General features: G+C 36.8%; 4 protein-coding genes and 1 pseudogene across 11 annotated transcripts; all 5 read left to right on the top strand.

Annotated features, from left to right (window-relative positions):
* Positions 1–4327: 4327 nt before the first annotated feature.
* Positions 4328–6002, top strand: LOC106297197. 3 transcript variants are annotated; one of them, XM_013733493.1, is made up of 7 exons: positions 4328–4438; positions 4510–4565; positions 4664–4709; positions 4851–4963; positions 5271–5347; positions 5425–5508; positions 5827–6002. In XM_013733493.1, the coding sequence occupies exons 1-7, from the start codon at positions 4391–4393 to the stop codon at positions 5841–5843; spliced, it is 441 nt and encodes a 146-aa protein (XP_013588947.1). In that variant the 5' UTR covers positions 4328–4390; the 3' UTR covers positions 5844–6002. The 3 variants fall into 3 exon arrangements, with proteins under 3 accessions (XP_013588947.1, XP_013588942.1, XP_013588938.1); XM_013733488.1 differs by lacking the exon at positions 5827–6002 and having other exon boundaries at positions 4682–4709; positions 5425–5777; XM_013733484.1 differs by lacking the exon at positions 5827–6002 and having other exon boundaries at positions 5425–5777.
* A 1106-nt stretch (positions 6003–7108) lies between these two features.
* On the top strand, positions 7109–8203 carry LOC106338867 (annotated as a pseudogene).
* A 223-nt stretch (positions 8204–8426) lies between these two features.
* LOC106338859 lies at positions 8427–9323 on the top strand. Its single transcript, XM_013777743.1, has one exon. It carries the CDS (start codon positions 8427–8429, stop codon positions 9321–9323), a length of 897 nt encoding a protein of 298 aa, XP_013633197.1.
* Positions 9324–14027: 4704 nt separating this feature from the next.
* On the top strand, positions 14028–14819 carry LOC106338846. Its single transcript, XM_013777731.1, has 2 exons — positions 14028–14471; positions 14544–14819. The coding sequence occupies exons 1-2, from the start codon at positions 14028–14030 to the stop codon at positions 14817–14819; spliced, it is 720 nt and encodes a 239-aa protein (XP_013633185.1).
* Positions 14820–15109: 290 nt separating this feature from the next.
* On the top strand, positions 15110–18054 carry LOC106345115. 6 transcript variants are annotated; one of them, XR_001270216.1, is made up of 9 exons: positions 15110–15365; positions 15452–15585; positions 15777–16050; positions 16169–16206; positions 16309–16433; positions 16510–16591; positions 16690–16794; positions 16874–17031; positions 17129–18054. XR_001270216.1 is itself a non-coding variant. In XM_013784376.1 (8 exons), the coding sequence occupies exons 3-7, from the start codon at positions 15783–15785 to the stop codon at positions 16748–16750; spliced, it is 627 nt and encodes a 208-aa protein (XP_013639830.1). In that variant the 5' UTR covers positions 15110–15365; positions 15452–15585; positions 15777–15782; the 3' UTR covers positions 16751–16794; positions 16874–17293. The 6 variants fall into 6 exon arrangements, 1 of the variants encoding a protein (XP_013639830.1); XR_001270213.1 differs by having other exon boundaries at positions 16116–16206; positions 16874–17017; XR_001270215.1 differs by having other exon boundaries at positions 15476–15585; positions 16116–16206; positions 17129–18053.
* Positions 18055–19218: the final 1164 nt, after the last annotated feature.

The raw sequence follows: 19218 nt of genomic DNA, 5'->3' as shown, positions 1-19218 counted from the left end.
TGAGGTTTACATGATTCTCTAATTGTATGTTTTTATAATTCAAAATCCATGATTGACATTTGTTCATGTTTCTACGTGTTTTGATTTGTAATTTTAGTTAAATATGTTTTAAGATATTGCACCATTTAACTTCTTCTATTGTAGTTTTTGTTTAGTAAAAACACATTTTCATTTTCATTTTATGTAAATGTAGTTTATTTTTTCTAACAGAAAACTGAAATAAAGCAAGGCAAAAAAGCCATGAAAAACGAAAAGTGTTTAGACTACAATGGTCTGTGTGTTGATGGTGATTTAATATGTTTAAATGATGTGCATGAATGTCTCCAACTTCCTTACATATTTCAAATTTTGCTCCTTTATGTATAATTATTTATATATTATTCATAATTTAATTGGGAAATTTCAAAAGGATACATTTCCGTACTGAACATCTTTTAATGTTTTATAACTTTTTTAGCATTTTATCATTATTTAATACTTCGTACCATTTAGATGTAATTTTAGATCATCTTAAGCTATTTTTTAAAAAAATTGAGAAAGTTTTTTTTGTGCAAAAAGGAGAAAGTGCTTTTTAGCTATGTAAATGTTGCATGTATGAAATTTATATGATTTTAATCATTTCTTTGTTGAATTTAAACATTTCCCTCTATGGTTTCAACCTTTGGTCGGACAAAACTTGAGACAGTCGTAAACGTAACCGAGGTCACACATATTATGGATGACATCTCGGTAGCTACTATGGTTAACGATTTTAGTTCGTAATGCTGACATGCAAAAATAGAACGCAAACAGAATAGTTCACCGACGTGTGGCCAAAGATGATAATGAATTCCAAAATACGATTGTCTTTATAGTCCATTGAAAATAGTTAACACCAGATGAAGTAAATAAAAAGCAACAACTATGCCTAAGCATTACCATAGGAGACGACACCTTGGCTTAAGAATCTATCCTCTTCAACCTATGCAAGGCGTGCTTTCTTTGTTGTTTGTTGATCATGAACATGTTGGGATCATTAGTTTTTTAAAAAAATGTCGGGATCAGTAAGTATGTGGCTGATGCACTTGTCTTATCTTTTTCACTTGACTGTGTTTCAGATAAATCAGAGAAAGAAGAATAAAATCATATTTATTAATCATTAATGAAAATAAATTAGTTTATACAACTTTAATGTGATTTATATTAAAAATATGTATGGTTTTAGATAAAATATAAAAATACATGTTGCAGAATTTATATAAATTGGTTTCTAGTTTCGAATCTATCCAGTCTGAATGAATATGGTAGTCACTTTGGTTTAGTTTTTTTCTTTGTTTATTTGTTTTCTTGCATTTTTTATGTATCTCTATTCGTTAAAACCAAAACATCAAAAATATCTAATTATGTATGAATTTTCTTTTAAAAAAATTAGCTTAGGGCATCCTAATACAGTAGACAGGCACTGTTTATTATAACTGGAATTTCTTATATGTCAGTTTTTTTCTAGTCCATTCTCATCGTGTTAGGGGATGTGAGTTTGAAAAGTAAAACATTATATTGGCCACATCAAGTTAGGGGTGGAGAAAATATCAGCAAATTTTGATTCGATCCGTTATTCGTTTTGATTCGATCCGAAAAATCCGAATATCCGTAACTTAATGAATCAAAGCAAATACTAAAATTCAATATCCGTCAAAGACGAAGCAAATCACAAGTACTAATATTTTTAAAAATGGATATCCGATTCGATCCGTTATATACATATATATGTATACATGTTCATAAAATTATATAATATATATACTTTAATATCTCTATATAAGTTTTATAATGTATTTATTCACTAAATTTATTATTTAGTTATTGAAAATTTTAAAAGTATGTAATTTTAAAAAACATTATAATGAAAAATTATTATTTTATATAAGATTTTTTTATTTTTCTTTTATTTTTTATTTTATTATTTATTTTATTATTTTTACGGATCAGATCGGATATCCGGTAAAAATTCAGATTTTTACGGATATCCGAAAATTACGGATCGAATCGAAAAATCAATTATTCGTAGGGAACAGAGCGGATCACGGATACCCTTAAAATTCCGGATATCCGCTCCGTGCCCACCCCTACATCAAGTACAACAACACCATCCCTATATTCCTATCAAATAGTAGTGGAAACTCTGTTGGATGTTCTGTATTTAAGCAGATGCTTGGAAAAGGTTCTTTAAGCGCATGAATCTAAATTAATGTAAGGTTCTTTAAGCGCATGAATCTAAATTAAAGTTGTTCCTTGAAGAGGTAAAATTTTGGTAGAGCAAGTTGCACAATTGAGAAGAAGCTAATGAGTTTGAAGATAATGTTAATGACCGAAACATGAAAATGTGTTAATAAGGAACACACATATATATGATATGAGAAAGTATAAACTTCGGGATCAATGTCGCTGTAGTGTAAACCAAGTTAATCGTCCTCTCGTCTCTCGTCTTTTGTTCATTCAATCTTTGACAACAACCAAAAAAAGAAACAGAATAATGTAAAAAGGGGTAAATCACAATAGCAAACATGATAGTCTTTTATGTATTACAGATTTAAAACACAACTTATAAAGTACAAAAACACAGCACATGCTTGCAAAGGAGAATACCTGAACTTCAAAACTAATTATTCATTAGTAAGAAAAATGTACAAAAATATAGAGCTCAAAATATTGAATAAGTTGTGTTTTTTTGTTGGGGTGTAGAGAGTAACAAATGTAGAGCAACAGACACCAAAAGAAATTGAAGATGGTAAGCCCATCGCTTCATCGACTATGGAAACCATTTCTTCAGTTGATCATTATGTCATTGTTGTTGCTGCTGGAGCTCCTCCTTCATGTTTGGTCTGTAATATCTTTCAACTTACTTGATAACCAACCAAAGTAAAAACTGAAGTTCAAACTAAGCAAATTACTAAACTATAAGTATAACTCTGTATTTGTGGTTAATGATTTAAGGTGATCGCACACCGGCTCAAACACTTAACCTTTTTTCTTTTTTTTTCTGTCAGCCTTGACCTTCTCTGTTGAAAGAACTAATTAATTGTTTATATAATATCTGTGACAAAAAAATTATCAGAGAAGAAAAAGAAAAAGCTAATAATAAATGATATTCTTAGACAAAATCTTAATTACTAAACTATATTTAATGTAGTAATTTTCTTAATTACTGAGAATGATTTACGTTATTTGACAAAAACAAAACAAATTTCAAATGTTGATATCTATCTCTGAGCAAATCTAGAATGCTATAGAATCGTAATAAAAATGAATAGTTATTTCATATTCAAGAAATCATATATTTAAGGAATATAATTTAAATAAAAAAAACGAAGAATGCAAAAGAGATAATGATGAAAGATGTTCCTCTCTCCCCTTTCCATTATACTCTCTTCTTTCTATCCTTTCTACCATCATCAGTAGCTTTCTCCTTCTCCGTCACCGCATACATCCTCTTCCTCTATTCCCTCGCCGCCGCTTTCCTCCTACTCCGCTGTAATCGTTTCCGGCGGTTGGGTCTTCCTCTGGGAAGTCTCGGACTTCTCTCATAGGTGAGACTCTTCAGCTGTTCGGAGCTCACACGACGGAGAATCATGAGCCTTTCATTGATGAGATTGTCGCCTCATAAGGTTGGTTTTCATGACGCAAATATTTGGTGAATTGAAGTTCTTCTCAGCTGAACCGGGGACGAACCAGTTTGTTCTTCAACAAAGGAAAGCTTTTCGTGTGTTCTTTTCTTGCCTCCCTTCAAATTCTATGAACCGATTCATTCTGTATTCTATTGGTGGTGTTTGTGTTTCGGATGGTTATAATGATTGAGAGGGAGAAAGTGATGAATTTCACGAAAGCTACTTCCTTATTTATAGGTAAATATTCGCAACCATAGAAGGAGGGGTGTACTGAATGCAGCGTAGTCGAAGGAGTGATTCAGGGGTGTTAATGAAAGCATTTATTAGGTTGATTGAAAGCAAGAGTTTACGCTGCTGGACATTGGGTTGAATATCAATCGACAAAGACGGTGGCTTTACACAGAGCAAGCAGAAGATAAGTCGGTGGATTATTTTCACAGATGTGGGCTGTGTTATGAAATAAATTTTGGGCCAATGAAACCATGCCCAATATCTGAGGCCAACCATAAATGTCAAACACGTGAGCCCATTCCTTTTAACGAAACGATGAGTTTAGTTAGAGAGGACACGTGTCACTCTTAGGATCTGCGACTTAATGACGTGGCGTCACATGAGAGAGGCAAACATTTCTTTATATATATAGATGTCTCTCTTATTTGTCTTCCTACTTCCTAAGATTCTCACCTTATCTCTCTCGCTTCCGTTTTCCATCAACATGTCCTTCTTCGATTCAGAGTCGGCATCCTATGCCCGTGACTGGTGATGTTATAAGTTCTTTCGTCAGATCACCTGCGGTCGTAATCTCTCTCTCTCTTTTGATCTTTTTGGTTGTGTTTATGATGTGGTTAGTCTAATGACGTTTCAGGGCTGCTGCACGAGATGCTTGGATCTACCAAAACAAGAGATTCAAAAGCTTGAAAGGTGTTTTTGTTGTTACTTCACTTTTTCTTTAGACTTTCTCCGTGTGGGTGTGGAAAACAGAAGGTTCTTTCATCACATTTGTTTATTACCAACAACAGAGACTCTTCATGTTTCAGGGGCTTTCATGTTCCTAACCAAATCCAGGTTCGATCATTCTTCATGTTTCTTGCAAGCTTGATTCTGAGATAGATTTGACATCGTATGCCTCTCATAGATTCTGAGATAGATTTGACATTGTATGCCTCTCATAGATTCCATTGTATGCCTTTTTTTTGTTGACTATAGGAGGCCACTATATCTACAGACAAAGGAAAAAAATTAGTTCTCAACCGAAAGCACTTGCAAACCATTCCCATTTCCCAGAGTTTACTCATACAATATCACCTGAGAAGATATAGGTACTTATTTTTCTTTGGTTATTTTCTTTTGTATTTTTATTTTAAGTGACACCACAATATCCTCATGTTCAAATAAGTTCTATAAGAGAGTGCTGCCAGGTTCGAAGAAGAAAAGAAACTAATCAAGTAATGATGTTCACAAGTTTTGATGATCAATCTATGTTTCAGTCCATAGATAAATATTGCGGGTAGCAAATGCAAAACTAAATCAACCATCATTGAATATCTATATTAAATGCTCACAAAAGATGCAAAATTGTGTAAACTAAATAGATTTTGATTTAACATTTGATTATTATTATAATAGGAATGCAAACCGGTTAAGAATGGAGACACCAATGGTAATGGCAAAGAGAAGTGCTCATGTGGTGATTGGTGCCAAGAGTATGTGTTCTCAGTGACTAAAACCATTATTATCTCAGACATTGCATATCGTCTAACCACTTCATTTTGTTTTCCAGTTAATCAGATACAAGAGCTGACGGATATTACACGCCAACTTCAGGTCACCTTTACACTGACAAACACCTTAAGTCACATAAGAGGTGATAGACTAATAAATATACAGAGACAGTCTTCTGCCAATCTTTATAATATTTTTACACCACTGTGCATTTGTATTTATTTTCCAAAGTGAAGATGTGTAGATTCAATCGATTGTCTTTCTTTACTTGAATTTCTAGAGAATGTGGAAGAGCTGTAATTAGAGGGTCAATATGAATGTCTTGATGTCAGGGTTGTATATCATGTATTTTATGTTTTTGGAATATGTGTATTTTCTAAAATCTAATTGAAGTTGAACTCATTTGTCGAATTTAAGAATGATAGCTGATGTCCCTCATGTTAAATTGTATAAAATGCAGAGTATAAGATCATATAAATGGATCGCATGGAAGCAAAAGTTATGTGACGTGATCCTCAATGACTAATCCTCATGATAACTATGTCGTCCATCATCATCACTGTCGGATAACAAGTTGTGCCTCCTGATGATGTAAAATGAATCATACAGATTCTCTAATAACCAAATAATGAAAAACCAATGATCAAAGGAAAAGAGAATATAATTTATAAAACAAATTTTGAGTTCTAATTATTTCAAATCCTGAAATTTAGATTAATTTTTTTTTTGTAAAATAATTACATTATAAAATGCACAGCTTGAGGAGCAGACACATAATGTAAAAGATATATCACCTTAACATGTGATTGAGTTGCAGAGAGGGAAATAACAACTTGAAATACAACTCAAACGGTGAAAATCTTAGAATAAATATTTGGAGAAGAGGAAAAGTGTCAAAGACAATGACTCAGAGAAACAGAGGGTTGGGAACTTAACTCGAGTCGCAACTTAAGCAATCAAAATCCATGATCCAAGACTTGATTGGTTTGCTTCTTTTTTTCCAGTACAATAAGTCTACTACTTATTACAAAATTTCGCCACTACATTTTAAAGGTTTCGGTAAACAACAAATTTTTTAAAAGAAAAAGTGCTACTTAAAGCCTAATTTCTTTTTCTTTTGTTAAAAATCCTAATTATTCTTATGACAACTATATGGTTTAAGTATACAAAAGAAAGTAAGCGACTATGAAATAGCGATTAAATGTTCACTAATAAGAGGTTTAAGACATGCATATGTAACAACCTTAATCCACGGAAAGTCAACAACCAATTTTTGTACCTATGTTCAACTATTATGAAGGTTGTTTGAGAGACTGATCCACACGTGTTCTCAATACATATTTTACCATATCAAATTAAAATTATTTATTTATTTTATTAATTTTTAAGAAACTTGGAGAAGTTATCCCGAAAATGATGTTATTTTTGGAAGTTCACAAACTTTTCAAGTATGTTCCCTCTCCACTATTTTTCTTAGTATGAATTTGATCGACATATATATATATAAACTACATAATCTTTTACATGTTCAAGATGTAATGATGATAATGCAATTAGGATAGTTAGGTTACTCAGCTAATGTATTCTCAGAGTAATTGCAGAGATTGTTTTCTCATCCAATTTGTATTGTCACTTAAGCTTTACTAACATCTTTAAATTATATCATTGTAAAGGATCGTCTACAATATTGTCATTAACTGAAAGACCTGTCATGTTGCTTAATCACACATCTGAATGTATACATGACATCTACCTGTAAAACAAAACCGAATCCAAAACACACCCCAAACATTCCAAAAATCAATAACAAGCACCAAACTGTGCACAAGGAATCTAAGCATAAGAAGAAGTTATTCAAACTAATCAGGATTCATGAACAACAACCAGATTATGCAATCCAACTTAAGAAAACATCAAATAATTTACATGTAATGAAGATATGAATAATTTACTCTGAAAAATAGAGAGTACTGGTGTTATTAAAAATTAACCTAGGAAAATAATCAATTTTCTTCAAAAAAAAAATAATAGAGAGTACTGAAGATAGCTGTCACTTTAATTCAAAGTAAAAAAATGATTAATTCTATTCATTATTTTTTTTTATAATATTGTTTTAATCAACAATGTTTTAAAAATGTTTCATAAATTTAATGTAAATTCATATAAAATAGTTTTTTATAACTTCTCGCCCGTAGGGCGGGCCGACCCCAGTATACTAGAAAGCTAAACAATTCGCCTCTACAAAACGTGACAGTGAAACATGCAAAGGGAAAACAAAATATTGAGATGAAGAAGGTTGAAGTTTACGGAGATCGAATGATTACGTTGTCAAAACGTAAATCTGGAATCTTCAAACAGATGAACGAAATCGTTTCAATCTGCAATGTGGAAACATCTTTTTTGGTTTTCTCTAAAGCCGAAAAGTTCTGCACATTTGCACATCTGTCTTTGGAGGAAGCGGCTGGCCGGTTAAAGAGCCCTTTGAGACATGACCCGTCCATGAGTACCAATATCGGACCGCTAATGGAAGCTTATAAGAGACAGAAGATCGAGGATCTCAGGAAAAAGTACATTGATCTCGTTGAGGAGCTTCAAATGGAAAATGAAAAGGAAAATATTTGAAGAAATCTAAAAAGGAAAATACAATGGAGAAAATGTGGTGGAATAATCCTACGGAAGACTTGAGCGTGGAGAGATCAAAGTCAAGGCGCCAAGCGTTTGTAGAGTTACATGTTAGCTTGAGCGATAAGGCCTTGAAACGTTTTGCTAAAGACAGTGACGGTTCATCTTCTAGTCAAGAGAGTTGTGGTCGTAAAAATACCAAATTCGGTTATTGAGCATAATCGCAAGGCTTGGGACAGCTTCATTATTGGGCAGTTCTATGAAGAGGCACCTGCAAGAGGTGCAGTTCAAGCTATTGTCAACGGTATGTGGAGTAAACAACGCCGTGACATCGCAGTGTCCAAAATGGATGGAAACGCCTTTCTCTTTTGAGTACCTTGTCCGAATGCTCGACGCAGAATCCTCGCTCAATGTCTATGGCAAGTGGATGGCCAGACAATGTTTGTTGCGAAATGGGCTCCAGGTATCACGCCAGAGAAGCCATCATTATCCACCGTTCCGGTTTGGCTGGATTTCCATGGAGTCCCTCTCCAATTCTTCAATAGTGATGCCCTTAAGGAGATTGCAGGACTCGTAGGTCACCCCATTTGTCTTCATCCGACTACAGAAAACCTCACTAACATTGAAGTGGCTAAGGTGTATACTGTGATTGATCCGCGGAAGCCGCTTCCAGAGGCTGTCAACGCTCAATTTGAGTGCGGAGAAGTGGTTAGAATAGGAGTCTCTTGCCCTTGGCTTCCATCCATATGCTCTCACTGCTCCAAAGTTGGCCACACCATCTCAAAATGTTCGGCTGCTCCACCTCGCTGCTCGATATGCAGATCTGTAAAACACGCCACTGAGGCTTGTACCAGAACAAATTCCAACAAGTTTAGTGGTAACGATAATGGTAAGGCTCCTATTCCGAGTCAGTACCCTATTGTTGGACCTTTACGTTCAGATACAAAGAGCAAGAAGAGGTCTGTTCCAATCTTATCTAAAGGAAAACCCCCTGCCTCTCACCGTTGGGAGCGAGCGGACAACATGATCCATGATAATCCTCCTAGTAATAACCCTCCTGCGATTGGGTCATCACGTCAAATAGCCACTCTCAATGATTATGATGTCTCCTCAGGAAAGCTTTTTGTTGATCTGCGACCTGAGAACCCTGAGTCACCTATTATCTCCTCTAATGGCACTTCAGAAGACGAGGAACAAGATCCTGATTCTGAAGGGATCTCCAATGATGAGGACAACCCAAATGATGAGGATGACCAGTATATTTGCGTCATTTCCCAAAGGTCTAAGAAGCAAGCTAAGCGTAATGCTAGGGGCAGAGGCCCTTTAAACCTCTGATTTTTCACCCCTTTATGGATATTTTTTGTTGGAACATTAGGGGTTTCAATAATAAAATAAAGCATAGCGGCTTTCGGAAATGGTTTCGGATTAATAAGCCAATTTTCGGAGGTCTGTTGGAGACACATGTCAGTAGTATCAAGGCTGTGTCTATCATAAATAGAGTTTTCCCAGGATGGCATTACGAATGTAATTATGAATTCTCGGATTTAGGAAAGATTTGGCTTCTGTGGCACCCTTCAGTCACTGTTTCGGTGTTACACAAGTCGCTCCAATGTATCTCCTGCTCTGTCAGGCTTCCTTTTGTTGCTATGGAGTTTCCTTTCACTCTGGTATATGACTCCAACTGCAGGAAAATTCGTAGGGAGTTATGGCCAGAGCTCTCTTACTTATCTACTTATGCTCCAATTGCCTCATCTTCGTGGGCAGTTGTTGGCGATTTCAATCAGATTCTGGATGCTACCGAGAACTCCTCTGCCTCTGCTGCTTATTCTACTCGAGGTATGAGGGACTCCCTGAACTGTAAGATATCAGCAGCTCTTTTGGATCTGCCATATTGTGGTAATTCCTTCACCTGGTCGAATAACCAAGGTCTCTCAGTCATCTCCAAAAAGCTAGACCGAATTTTGGTGAATGATCTTTGGCTCTCAAGCTTCCCTGATTCATTGGGTGTATTTGGAGACCCGGGTATCTCTGATCACAGCCCGTGCTGTATTTTCCTAGACGCCTCCAAGCCAAAGCTGAAGCACCTGTTCAAGTACACAATGTTAAACGATAATCCAGATTTCCAGACCATCATCTCTGAATGCTGGCGATCTCTACCATTTGAAGGAACTTTTATGCTGAGAGTATCCAAGAAGTTAAAAGAGTTAAAGAGTGTCATCAGGACCTTCAGCAAAGAAAATTATCCAGGAATCGTAAAAAGAGTTACTGAAGCCTTTGATGATCTAACTTGTTGTCAGCGGTTACTACTATCCTTCACTACCCCTCAAGCCAGTTTGGAGGAGAGGAAAGCTTATGGAAAATGGGCTATGCTTGCTAAGACAGAAGAATCCTTTTACCAACAGAGATCGCATGTCAATTGGTTAGGCAAAGGTGATTCCAACACGACCTTTTATCATCGGTTTTTAAGAGCAAGGAACTCTATTAATCAGATTTTGTTCCTCAAGGATGATTTCGGTAATATTATTGACACAAAGGCATGGAAATGAATCATGTTCTGGATTTCTATGAGAATTTTCTTGGCAGATATTCACCTCCAACTACTTCCACTTTGGAAGATATCTCTCAGCTTCTCGATTATAGATGCCCTCCTGATGTGTCTGAAGCGCTTCTAGCTCCTGTTTCCCCTTCAGATATTAAAGATGTCTTCTTCTCACTGCCCAAGAACAAAGCTCCCGGGCCAGATGGGTATCCTGCCGAATTCTTCACTTTTCATTGGAAAACTGTCGGAGGAGATATGATTATGGCAGTACAGGAATTTTTCACTTCGGGTAAGCTGCTCCAGCAATGGAATTCAACGATCTTAACCCCTATCCCGAAGAAACAAAATGCTACACTGGTCTCTGAGTTCCGGCCCATATCATGCTGCAACACAACGTACAAAGTCATCTCCAAAATTATTGCAAAAAGGCTGAAACAGGTACTGCCATCGGTGATTTCAAACACGCAATCTGCGTTCATCCCAGGAAGGCTTCTTGTTGAAAACGTCCTTATGGCAACAGAGTTAATCCAAGGCTACAACTGGAAGAATATCTCCAAGCGATCTATGCTCAAGGTTGATCTAAAGAAGGCATTTGATTCTCTTGATTGGAGCTTCATAGTCCTTATCCTGCGAGCCTTACGGTTCCCTGAGTTCTTTATTCAACTGATCTCTCAATGCATCACAACGACTCGCTTCTCAGTGGCAGTAAACGGCGAGCTTGGAGGATACTTTAGGGGTACTCGCGGTCTTCGTCAAGGTGATCCCCTATCTCCTTATTTGTTTGTTCTAGCCATGGAAGTTCTGGCACAGCTTCTCAACAAGGACTATGTTAACAGTCTCATTGGATACCACCCTCTCGCTACTAATCCGGAAGTGACTCACCTTGCTTTCGCTGATGATATTATGGTTTTCTTTGATGGTGAGTACAGTTCTTTGGAACGTATTGCAGAAACACTAGACAGCTTCTCTGCTTGGTCGGGTCTCTCAATGAATAGCCAAAAATGGAACTTTTTGTAGCAGGATTGAGCCCGGTAGAAGCCTCAGACTTATTCAGCCTTGGCTTCTCTCTTGGCTTGCTGCCTGTTCGGTACCTAGGCCTTCCATTAATGCACCTAAAGCTCCGGATATGTGATTACAGACCCTTAATGGACCAGCTTAAGAGGCGTTTCTCATCCTGGTCAACCAGAGCCCTCTCGTATGCAGGCCGAAGGCAACTTCCAGCTACTGTCATCAATGGTATGCTGAATTTCTGGTTCTCTAGCTTCATATTACCGACAGGTTGCATCAAGGCAATTGAATCCCTTTGTTCAAAGTTTCTATGGAATGGTAATATTACAAGCAGGGCTAAAGCAAAAATTTCTTGGAAATCAGTTTGATTGCCTCTATCTGAAGGTGGTTTAGGTTTGAGAGACCTCGCTACTTGGAATGAAACTCTTTCTCTCAAACTGATATGGTTGCTCCACTGTGATAATGAATCTCTATGGGCCTGCTGGACGAAAAGAAATAGATTAAAAGGCGAAAGCATTTGGAGTTTTGATGTGGAGAAACAACAGTCTTGGATTTGGAAATCAATTCTTCGCCCCCGGCCTCTAGCTGAACAATTTCTCAGATGTGAAGTGGGCAATGACAACTCCGCAAGTTTCTGGTATGATCATTGGCTCCCCTTAGGTCCTCTGATCAAGTTCTTTGGTTCTAATGGACCTCAGCATATTGGTATACCACTGAATGCAACAATCAGAGAGATTTGTCCAAGCGAAGGCTGGCTTATCGGTCCTGCCAGATCGCCAAAAGCAGAGCATCTCCAAGTTTTGCTCTGTTCAGTACCTCTCCCAGCTCAATCTGAATCTCCTGACACTTATAAATGGTGTCTAAATGATGTTAGCTTGTCAAAATTTCCAACAAGCCTCACATGGGAAGCTATCAGGCATAGAGGAGAGGAAGTAAATTGGGTCTCTCTAGTCTGGTTTAAAGGTCATACTCCAAGGCACGCCTTTCATATGTGGGTCACTCACCAGGACAGGTTGCCTACTCGAGCAAGGCTTGCTACTTGGGACCCAGGTATTGATGCATCTTGCCTTCTCTGTGATGAATGTGTTGAGACAAGGGACCATTTATTTCTAAGATGCAGCTTCAGTGAACAAGTGTGGCACCTCGTGACAAAACGTCTAGGCTACCGGCCTACTTTGTTCCATACTTAGACAGCCTTTGGTGACTGGCTTAGTTCATCAGACTCTACCTGCCCTGCAACGCTCATGCAACAATCTACCAGCTCTGGGCAGAACGCAACAATCGTCTTCACAATGCAACCTCTGCAACGCCCCAAAGGATCTTCAAAGACCTTGACAGGCTCATCCGGAACTCAATCCTTGCAAGGAAGGAGCGTCGGAAATTCAGAGGTCTCATGCAAGCTTGGCTAAAACATGCTTGAACCGATAGTTGGTGACTTAAAATCCCAACTTATAAGTCTTTTGATGTTTTTTAATCTTTTTTGGCATCATTTGGCTTAACTGCTTAACTTTTTGTTTGTACAAATTAGTTTCATTTTAATGAAATTCACATATTTATCAAAAAAAAAAAAACTGTGGTCGTAATGGCGAAACCTAAGTACGAACAAAACTTGATTTGCTGTTTTTTATTTGAATTGCTGTTTTTATTTGTCGTTTTATTGATAGACCATTAGTGATAGCATTGGTGATGATGAAACTATTCATCAACGTCTCTGCATTGGTGATGATGAAACTATTCATCAACGTTTCTATTTCTATAGTCAATCGTTGTATTCATTTCAAAACGAATATCATATATAATAGTCTAATTTGTAAGAATAAACCAACATTGTTTCTTTATAATGGGTTTCTCGCATAGATTACACACCCTAAACTAATGAACAAAAATATTTATTGTTTTAAGGATTCATGTCAATGCCTTTTGATGACATACATCAAGCATCAAATTGATCAACAGAAGCTTTCGTTTTCATGAAAAATTGCAGCTAGTATTTAGTATTATATGCTAGTTAAGAAGATAATTGAAATTGAAAGAATCTAGTAGAAGGTGTTCGGATAATCAATAGATTTGAAAGAGAAACCTAATTTCTTTCTTCAATTATCGAGGGAAGAAAAAAAAATACTAAATGAATGGAACGGAACATCGTCGCTTTAGACAGTTTGCTGGTAATTTAAAAGTTTTATCCAATACTATATTCAATTTTGTTTGGTCCGGCCCATTAATAACCAAATTTTATGTTGTAATTACCTAGTATTTTAAAGCTTTTGATTTTCTTATTGATTACATATTGACCGATCAAATATATGTATGTTATTTTATATACATAATCTTATTATATAATACGTTTTTGTAAGAGTATGGAGAGTTCGCCCTAAATTTTCTCTCGGACCCGTATCCCGAGGTGCGCCGTTTCGGATGGATCTCCTCCGTTCCAGCTCCGTCGCTCCTTCAGACTCCCTTTGAAGCAGCTCTGCTCCTCCTCCATGGCCCTTATGGTGAACGCTCCTCCTTCGTCGTTTTCCAGACCTCCTCCAGATCCGCCGCCGTACGAGTATCCTCCGCTTGAAGCTCTCTCTCCCGTCGCTCCACCGGAACCTCCAGACCCTCCAGACGTCGTCCCTCTTGTGCCCTCCAGTGACTCTCCCTTCCCCTGTGGACGCTTATTTCCTGTTGTGTGCAGGTCGTCTCCTTGTCAGGTCGTTGAAGGGTCTATTCTCAGATCTTGTCCCGACCTTCCACCCCACCCTCCTGTTACAGTCCTCCAGGTTCATCATAGCTTCCCTCTCTCCTCTTGCTTTTATTCTGTTGAATTGGTTGGAACGCGAGTTGTATGGGGGACTTTGAACTTGGGGTCAATGGTTTTAGTTGTTAATGTTTCGATGGACAGAGTTTCCGTCGGTTCTATCTTTGTCGCCTTGGAGCGATTTCTTCCTGCAGTATGTAGGTCCTTCATTGTATTCAGTCTGGTCTTTGGTGCTGTTATCTTGTGTTTCTCTTCTTTGTGGCAGCTGGAAGAAAAACCTAGTGACATATGTTACCTATTGAATATGATCTTGACGGATATTGTTCTCCCGGTTGTCTCCTGTTTGGAGCTGTGTCTCTTCCCAATATTTCCTCTTGTATGGAGTGAATTGGAAGCTCAAGAGTTGCTGGTACTGAAAGGATTTTCCTCCCAGCTAATGCTCTCCTCTGCTGTTGATGCAGTGTATGTGATCTTTTGGATTACACTTGGTACAGTTATTCAAGAAACTTATGAAATCGTTGTCTATGGTTTCTTTTTGTGATTTGTATCAATTCTATCTTTTATTTTATCAGTTTATCATTTTGGTTGACTCTTTGTAGCCTTGTTGTATCCTCCTCTAATGGAATTTAAACTCTTTTAAGATAAATGCAACTTTGGTTTGAAAAAAAAAAAAAAAAAAAAATCTTATTATATAAAGAATATATACATTATCTCTCACCTCCCGATGACACATTATCAATTCGAGTGCTGAGAAGCCGCCACGTGTCCCGTTTCCAAAACTCACATTCTGTACAGCGAAATATTCGGGCTTTAGTTGTAGTTAGGCTGTGTCGTAGCTTCTTAGAGCCTGTACCATAAGAGATTGAGTCCGCCTAGATGAAACGTCGCGTTTTTCTTCAGGGTTAGACATGTGTTCATCTTTGCCTCTCGAGAGCTCATGGTGATCGTTCATCTTCGTATTCATGATACAAAATGATACCAGTTACAAAATAATCCACTTAAAACCCTCTATTAATCCATCACCCATGATCTCTAATCAATGCGAGACCAAATCTTCTAAGGCTGTGGAAATTTCGACTATAAAATGGTGAGCTTTCTTATTTTGAGAATCATCTTTTATTCGTTCTAATCTAACCAGTAAACTAATATTGTGAGCTATGGCTAACGCATCAGTCCTCCTCTCCGATTTGAAGACAGGCCGCTCCTCCTCCACCGTTCAAGTCCGGTTGCTCCGTTTCTTGGCGGCCATGAATGTCTGCCGGGGTGGAAAATTCATGGGAGTGGATATGCTCCTACTGGATTCCTAGGTAAATTATTTAACTCCACCTTCTGTTAATAAATAGAGTTATTTCACCGGTTAAATTCTTTAGACATTTCCGCCGTCATGAATCCATATTACTAAGATTTTAGTTAAAAAAAAATTTTTTTTGCTAAACATTCTTCGCTGAGACATTTTGCACAGTTTGATGATTGTTGTATCTATTTCACATATGTTCAGGCGACCATGATACCTGCCACCGTGAATGTCAACCGGCTTGCGACTCACATGCCTAATCTGAAATCGAGTTCGGTTTATTCTCTAACCGTTTTTGATGTTACTCGATGTAACCAAAATTATCGGCTATCGGACTCTGCCCTGCTAATCCGTTTTAGCGACTCAAACTCTTTCAATGAGGTCAAACCGGCCGTTCTGATACCTCTTGAATTTTTCTGGCTCCGCCATAATCACAGTGATATGATTTGTCTTTCCAACACAAACACTCAGTTTCTAGGTAATGTTTCTCTTATCTGTTCTTCTGACTACCGGATTAGATATATAATTATCTTCTATCCACAGACCTTATTGGTGAGATAACTGTTGTGATGAGTACTGTCACTGACCCTTCTCAGGATAAGAACCGTGTTATGGCAACCATTAAGATGGACAAGTACGTTATTTGAACTATATTTTTTGGTCGATTGTTTAAATATAATAACTACAGTTTTCTCACCAATATTCTATCCAATATTCTATCTTCGCATGTTATCAGTGACATGTATGTGACCATGAGTCTCTTCGACTCTCAGGCTGTTAAGATCCACAATCAACAAGAAACAATGCGAGGTAATCCAAGGGTTGTGGTTGCAACCAGTGTCAACCCCAAGATGGTGGGAGGTAAGCAACCAAACTGAAACTACATGGCCATCCGTTAAATGATTGTTAGAGCATTTACTCCCTATTCATCCTGCAGGTCGTCTGTTTTTGAATGCCACCTCCGGCACACACATATACTTTGACAAGGAAACAACTGCAGGGGAGAGTTTTTTCTACATGTAACTTCTTGAGAATCATTGGCTTTATACATTCACTAATTCTGTGAGATTCCAAATGTATATCGATAAGTCTAACAACTTTATATTCAATTATGCAGGTTGGTCGCACAAGACACTGGGCTTACACCAGCATCTCCACTGCTAAGGTGGAATCCCTGAGCATAGCCGAGCTCAATAATTTTCTCACAACTGCTCCCTCGCAGGTATGTCAACCAGGTTTGTAATGCTTAAATGCTGAATGTGTACGTTTCTGTGTGTCATTATGGTTTTTGAACAATGTAGGAAATTGATTTTGTCTGTACCGGAAGAGTGACTGGAATAAAGATGGAGAAGGAATGGTGCTATGTTTCCTGCTCTAACTGTGACAAGAAACTTTAGCGCACTGTCTCATCTTTCACATGTCTGCCTTGCAACAATACTAATGCAGTTAGTGTTCTCCGGTCTGTACTAATTATCAGCAGCTTATTCAGTAACATTGAACTTCTGACCTAACACAAAATCACCTATGGGATTTGATACATGTTCTCTGTCTACTAGATACCGTGCGGAGATGTCCGTTGCAGATGAAACTGGTGAAGCTTTGTTTGTCTGTTTCGATGGGGTATTGACGAAACTGCACAACACGAGAGCCTTATACAATTTAAACAAATGATACATGCTAATGCGACTCCAATCTCATTATAATTCAAGTTTTCTTATTCAACTCGTTGTCATTATATTTCAAACTGTTTTGACTAACAAATCGTTAGTCAACCGTTAAATTGAGATGAGTAATCTTTTCTACATAAAAATATCCGCTTTCCATTAATACTCACTATACCGAACTAGCTCAGTTGATAAATAACTAAATTTACTTTGTTACAGTACTTTTTTGCATTAAATAAAATCTTTAACCCTTCTTCTTCCCCATTATCTTTGACGTACACGAACATGAGGTTGTCACCGCACTCATCAAGTTTTTCCGACCAAGGTGATTTCGGCGAGACAGTGAGTTTTGGAAGGACTGAAGCACTTTCCGCTTCAGTCATTTATTTGCCGCCACTACCTACGGTGAGGAGATTGACTGGAACCGCATTGTGATCCAGAGGATTAATCGATATATTAGGAGGTAAGGGAGATGGTGAGGATTGAGGAGGAGTTACATGTGATGCTGAACAAGAAAGGAGGCAATGAGCGATTCTCAGAAAATGTACGGGAGATGCTGGATGAGGAGATAGGAGAGAAAAGGCGATGTTGGGAGGAGAGATGAGAGTGAGGGCTATGCTGAGAGGAGAGAGGAGAGAGAGGGTAATTTTAGGAGGAGAGAGGAGATAGAGGGCGATGTTGAGAGGATAAAAAGTGGACGATGCTGTATCGATCACTCTTGGCTCTATCTCTTTTCTTCTGTTATCCTTTGATGGTTTCATATATTCTTACTCAGTTTCCCAAAGCTGTTTCGATTTGTTTAACGAAAAATATGCATAAATACAAAATTTCAAGCTTGAAGCTTCCATTACAAGCTTAAAATAGTCAATTATCTTAATCAACAGATGTGTCTATCTGTCTCCATCAAGCTTATTGAAACCATTTTGATCCCAAATCTTATTGTTGGCAAAAATAAATTTCAATTCTTTTGCTAATTTTTCACAAATTTTGTTGGCCTCCAATGAAAATTTAGAATATTATAGTAAGAATTAGGTTTCAAATGAGAGAAAAAGAATGAAAACAATTTAGTAGCCTTGTTGAGCAAAATAACTTTCTTCTTGCAAGGATCATAAGATAAACCTATTTTTTAACTATTGACATTTCTTTTGTTACACCGGGTCTGCAATTTCAGCCGTTAGATTATGGTCTCCAACTTTAGCTGTTAAATTATAATTTTAATTCCTGAAACATCCTCATTGTGAATTTATACTATTTGCCATAGCACCTTAAACCTTTACAGTTTACAAAGTACGCAATAAATTTGATAGTTATATTACCTTAAATTTTGATTCGCGTAAAAAGCTATAGAGTCTAAATGGTTTAGATGTTTGGAAATCATATATACTATTTCTTTTCTACAAAATTTTTTAATTTTTATTTGTAAACATAAGTGTGAAGTACTATGTTTTAATTTTAACTAAACAAAACTAAACTAAACTAAACATAGCGCATTGTGTTTTTATAGCTAACATATAACAAATTAAATCAAACTCTTTACCAACATGTTAGCCAAAATGTTAAAATCTAACTATTTTGAATCATAAGTGGAGATAATCCTAATCATTTTTTTGTATATATTAATGAGTCTCGGAAATCATATAATATATACCTCGTCATTAAGTTAGTATAACATTTATTCAATGCTCATACACTAATTTGATTAACACAAACAAGATATTTATTATATAAAAAGATAGATAGTGAATACAATTATTTTTATCTCCTTTGTAAAAAATGGAAGTATTATGAAAATTATTCAGACTTAAACTGGTTTAAAAATTAGATGAAAATATATAAATAAATATGATGGTTTTAGATTTACATTATTTACAAAAAATAAAATAAAATCATATTCAGACATTTTTTAAGATATAATGAATTGAAAAAAAAAAATCAACAACCAACCTACATCGATTTAGATTTTTGGCATAAAATCTGTTATT

Source organism: Brassica oleracea, chromosome C1, assembly GCF_000695525.1.
Source record: "Brassica oleracea var. oleracea cultivar TO1000 chromosome C1, BOL, whole genome shotgun sequence".
NCBI lineage: Eukaryota > Viridiplantae > Streptophyta > Magnoliopsida > Brassicales > Brassicaceae > Brassica > Brassica oleracea.
The sequence above is the reverse complement of the archived record's forward strand: the minus strand, read 5'-3'. Positions and strand labels throughout refer to the sequence as shown.

Excerpts from the sequence above, each read along its gene's own strand:
- LOC106297197 (XM_013733484.1), top strand. The coding sequence starts at position 4,391 with ATGCCCGTGACTGGTGATGTTATAAGTTCTTTCGTCAGATCACCTGCG. Across the intron at positions 4,439-4,509 it reads CTTTCGTCAGATCACCTGCG|GGCTGCTGCACGAGATGCTT; the intron begins GTCGTAATCTCT and ends ATGACGTTTCAG. Across the intron at positions 4,710-4,850 it reads ATGTTCCTAACCAAATCCAG|GAGGCCACTATATCTACAGA; the intron begins GTTCGATCATTC and ends TGTTGACTATAG.
- LOC106338859 (XM_013777743.1), top strand. The coding sequence starts at position 8,427 with ATGTTTGTTGCGAAATGGGCTCCAGGTATCACGCCAGAGAAGCCATCA.
- LOC106338846 (XM_013777731.1), top strand. The coding sequence starts at position 14,028 with ATGGTGAACGCTCCTCCTTCGTCGTTTTCCAGACCTCCTCCAGATCCG. Across the intron at positions 14,472-14,543 it reads TGGAGCGATTTCTTCCTGCA|CTGGAAGAAAAACCTAGTGA; the intron begins GTATGTAGGTCC and ends TCTTTGTGGCAG.
- LOC106345115 (XM_013784376.1), top strand. The coding sequence starts at position 15,783 with ATGATACCTGCCACCGTGAATGTCAACCGGCTTGCGACTCACATGCCT. Across the intron at positions 16,434-16,509 it reads CAACCCCAAGATGGTGGGAG|GTCGTCTGTTTTTGAATGCC; the intron begins GTAAGCAACCAA and ends TTCATCCTGCAG. Across the intron at positions 16,592-16,689 it reads GGGGAGAGTTTTTTCTACAT|GTTGGTCGCACAAGACACTG; the intron begins GTAACTTCTTGA and ends TCAATTATGCAG.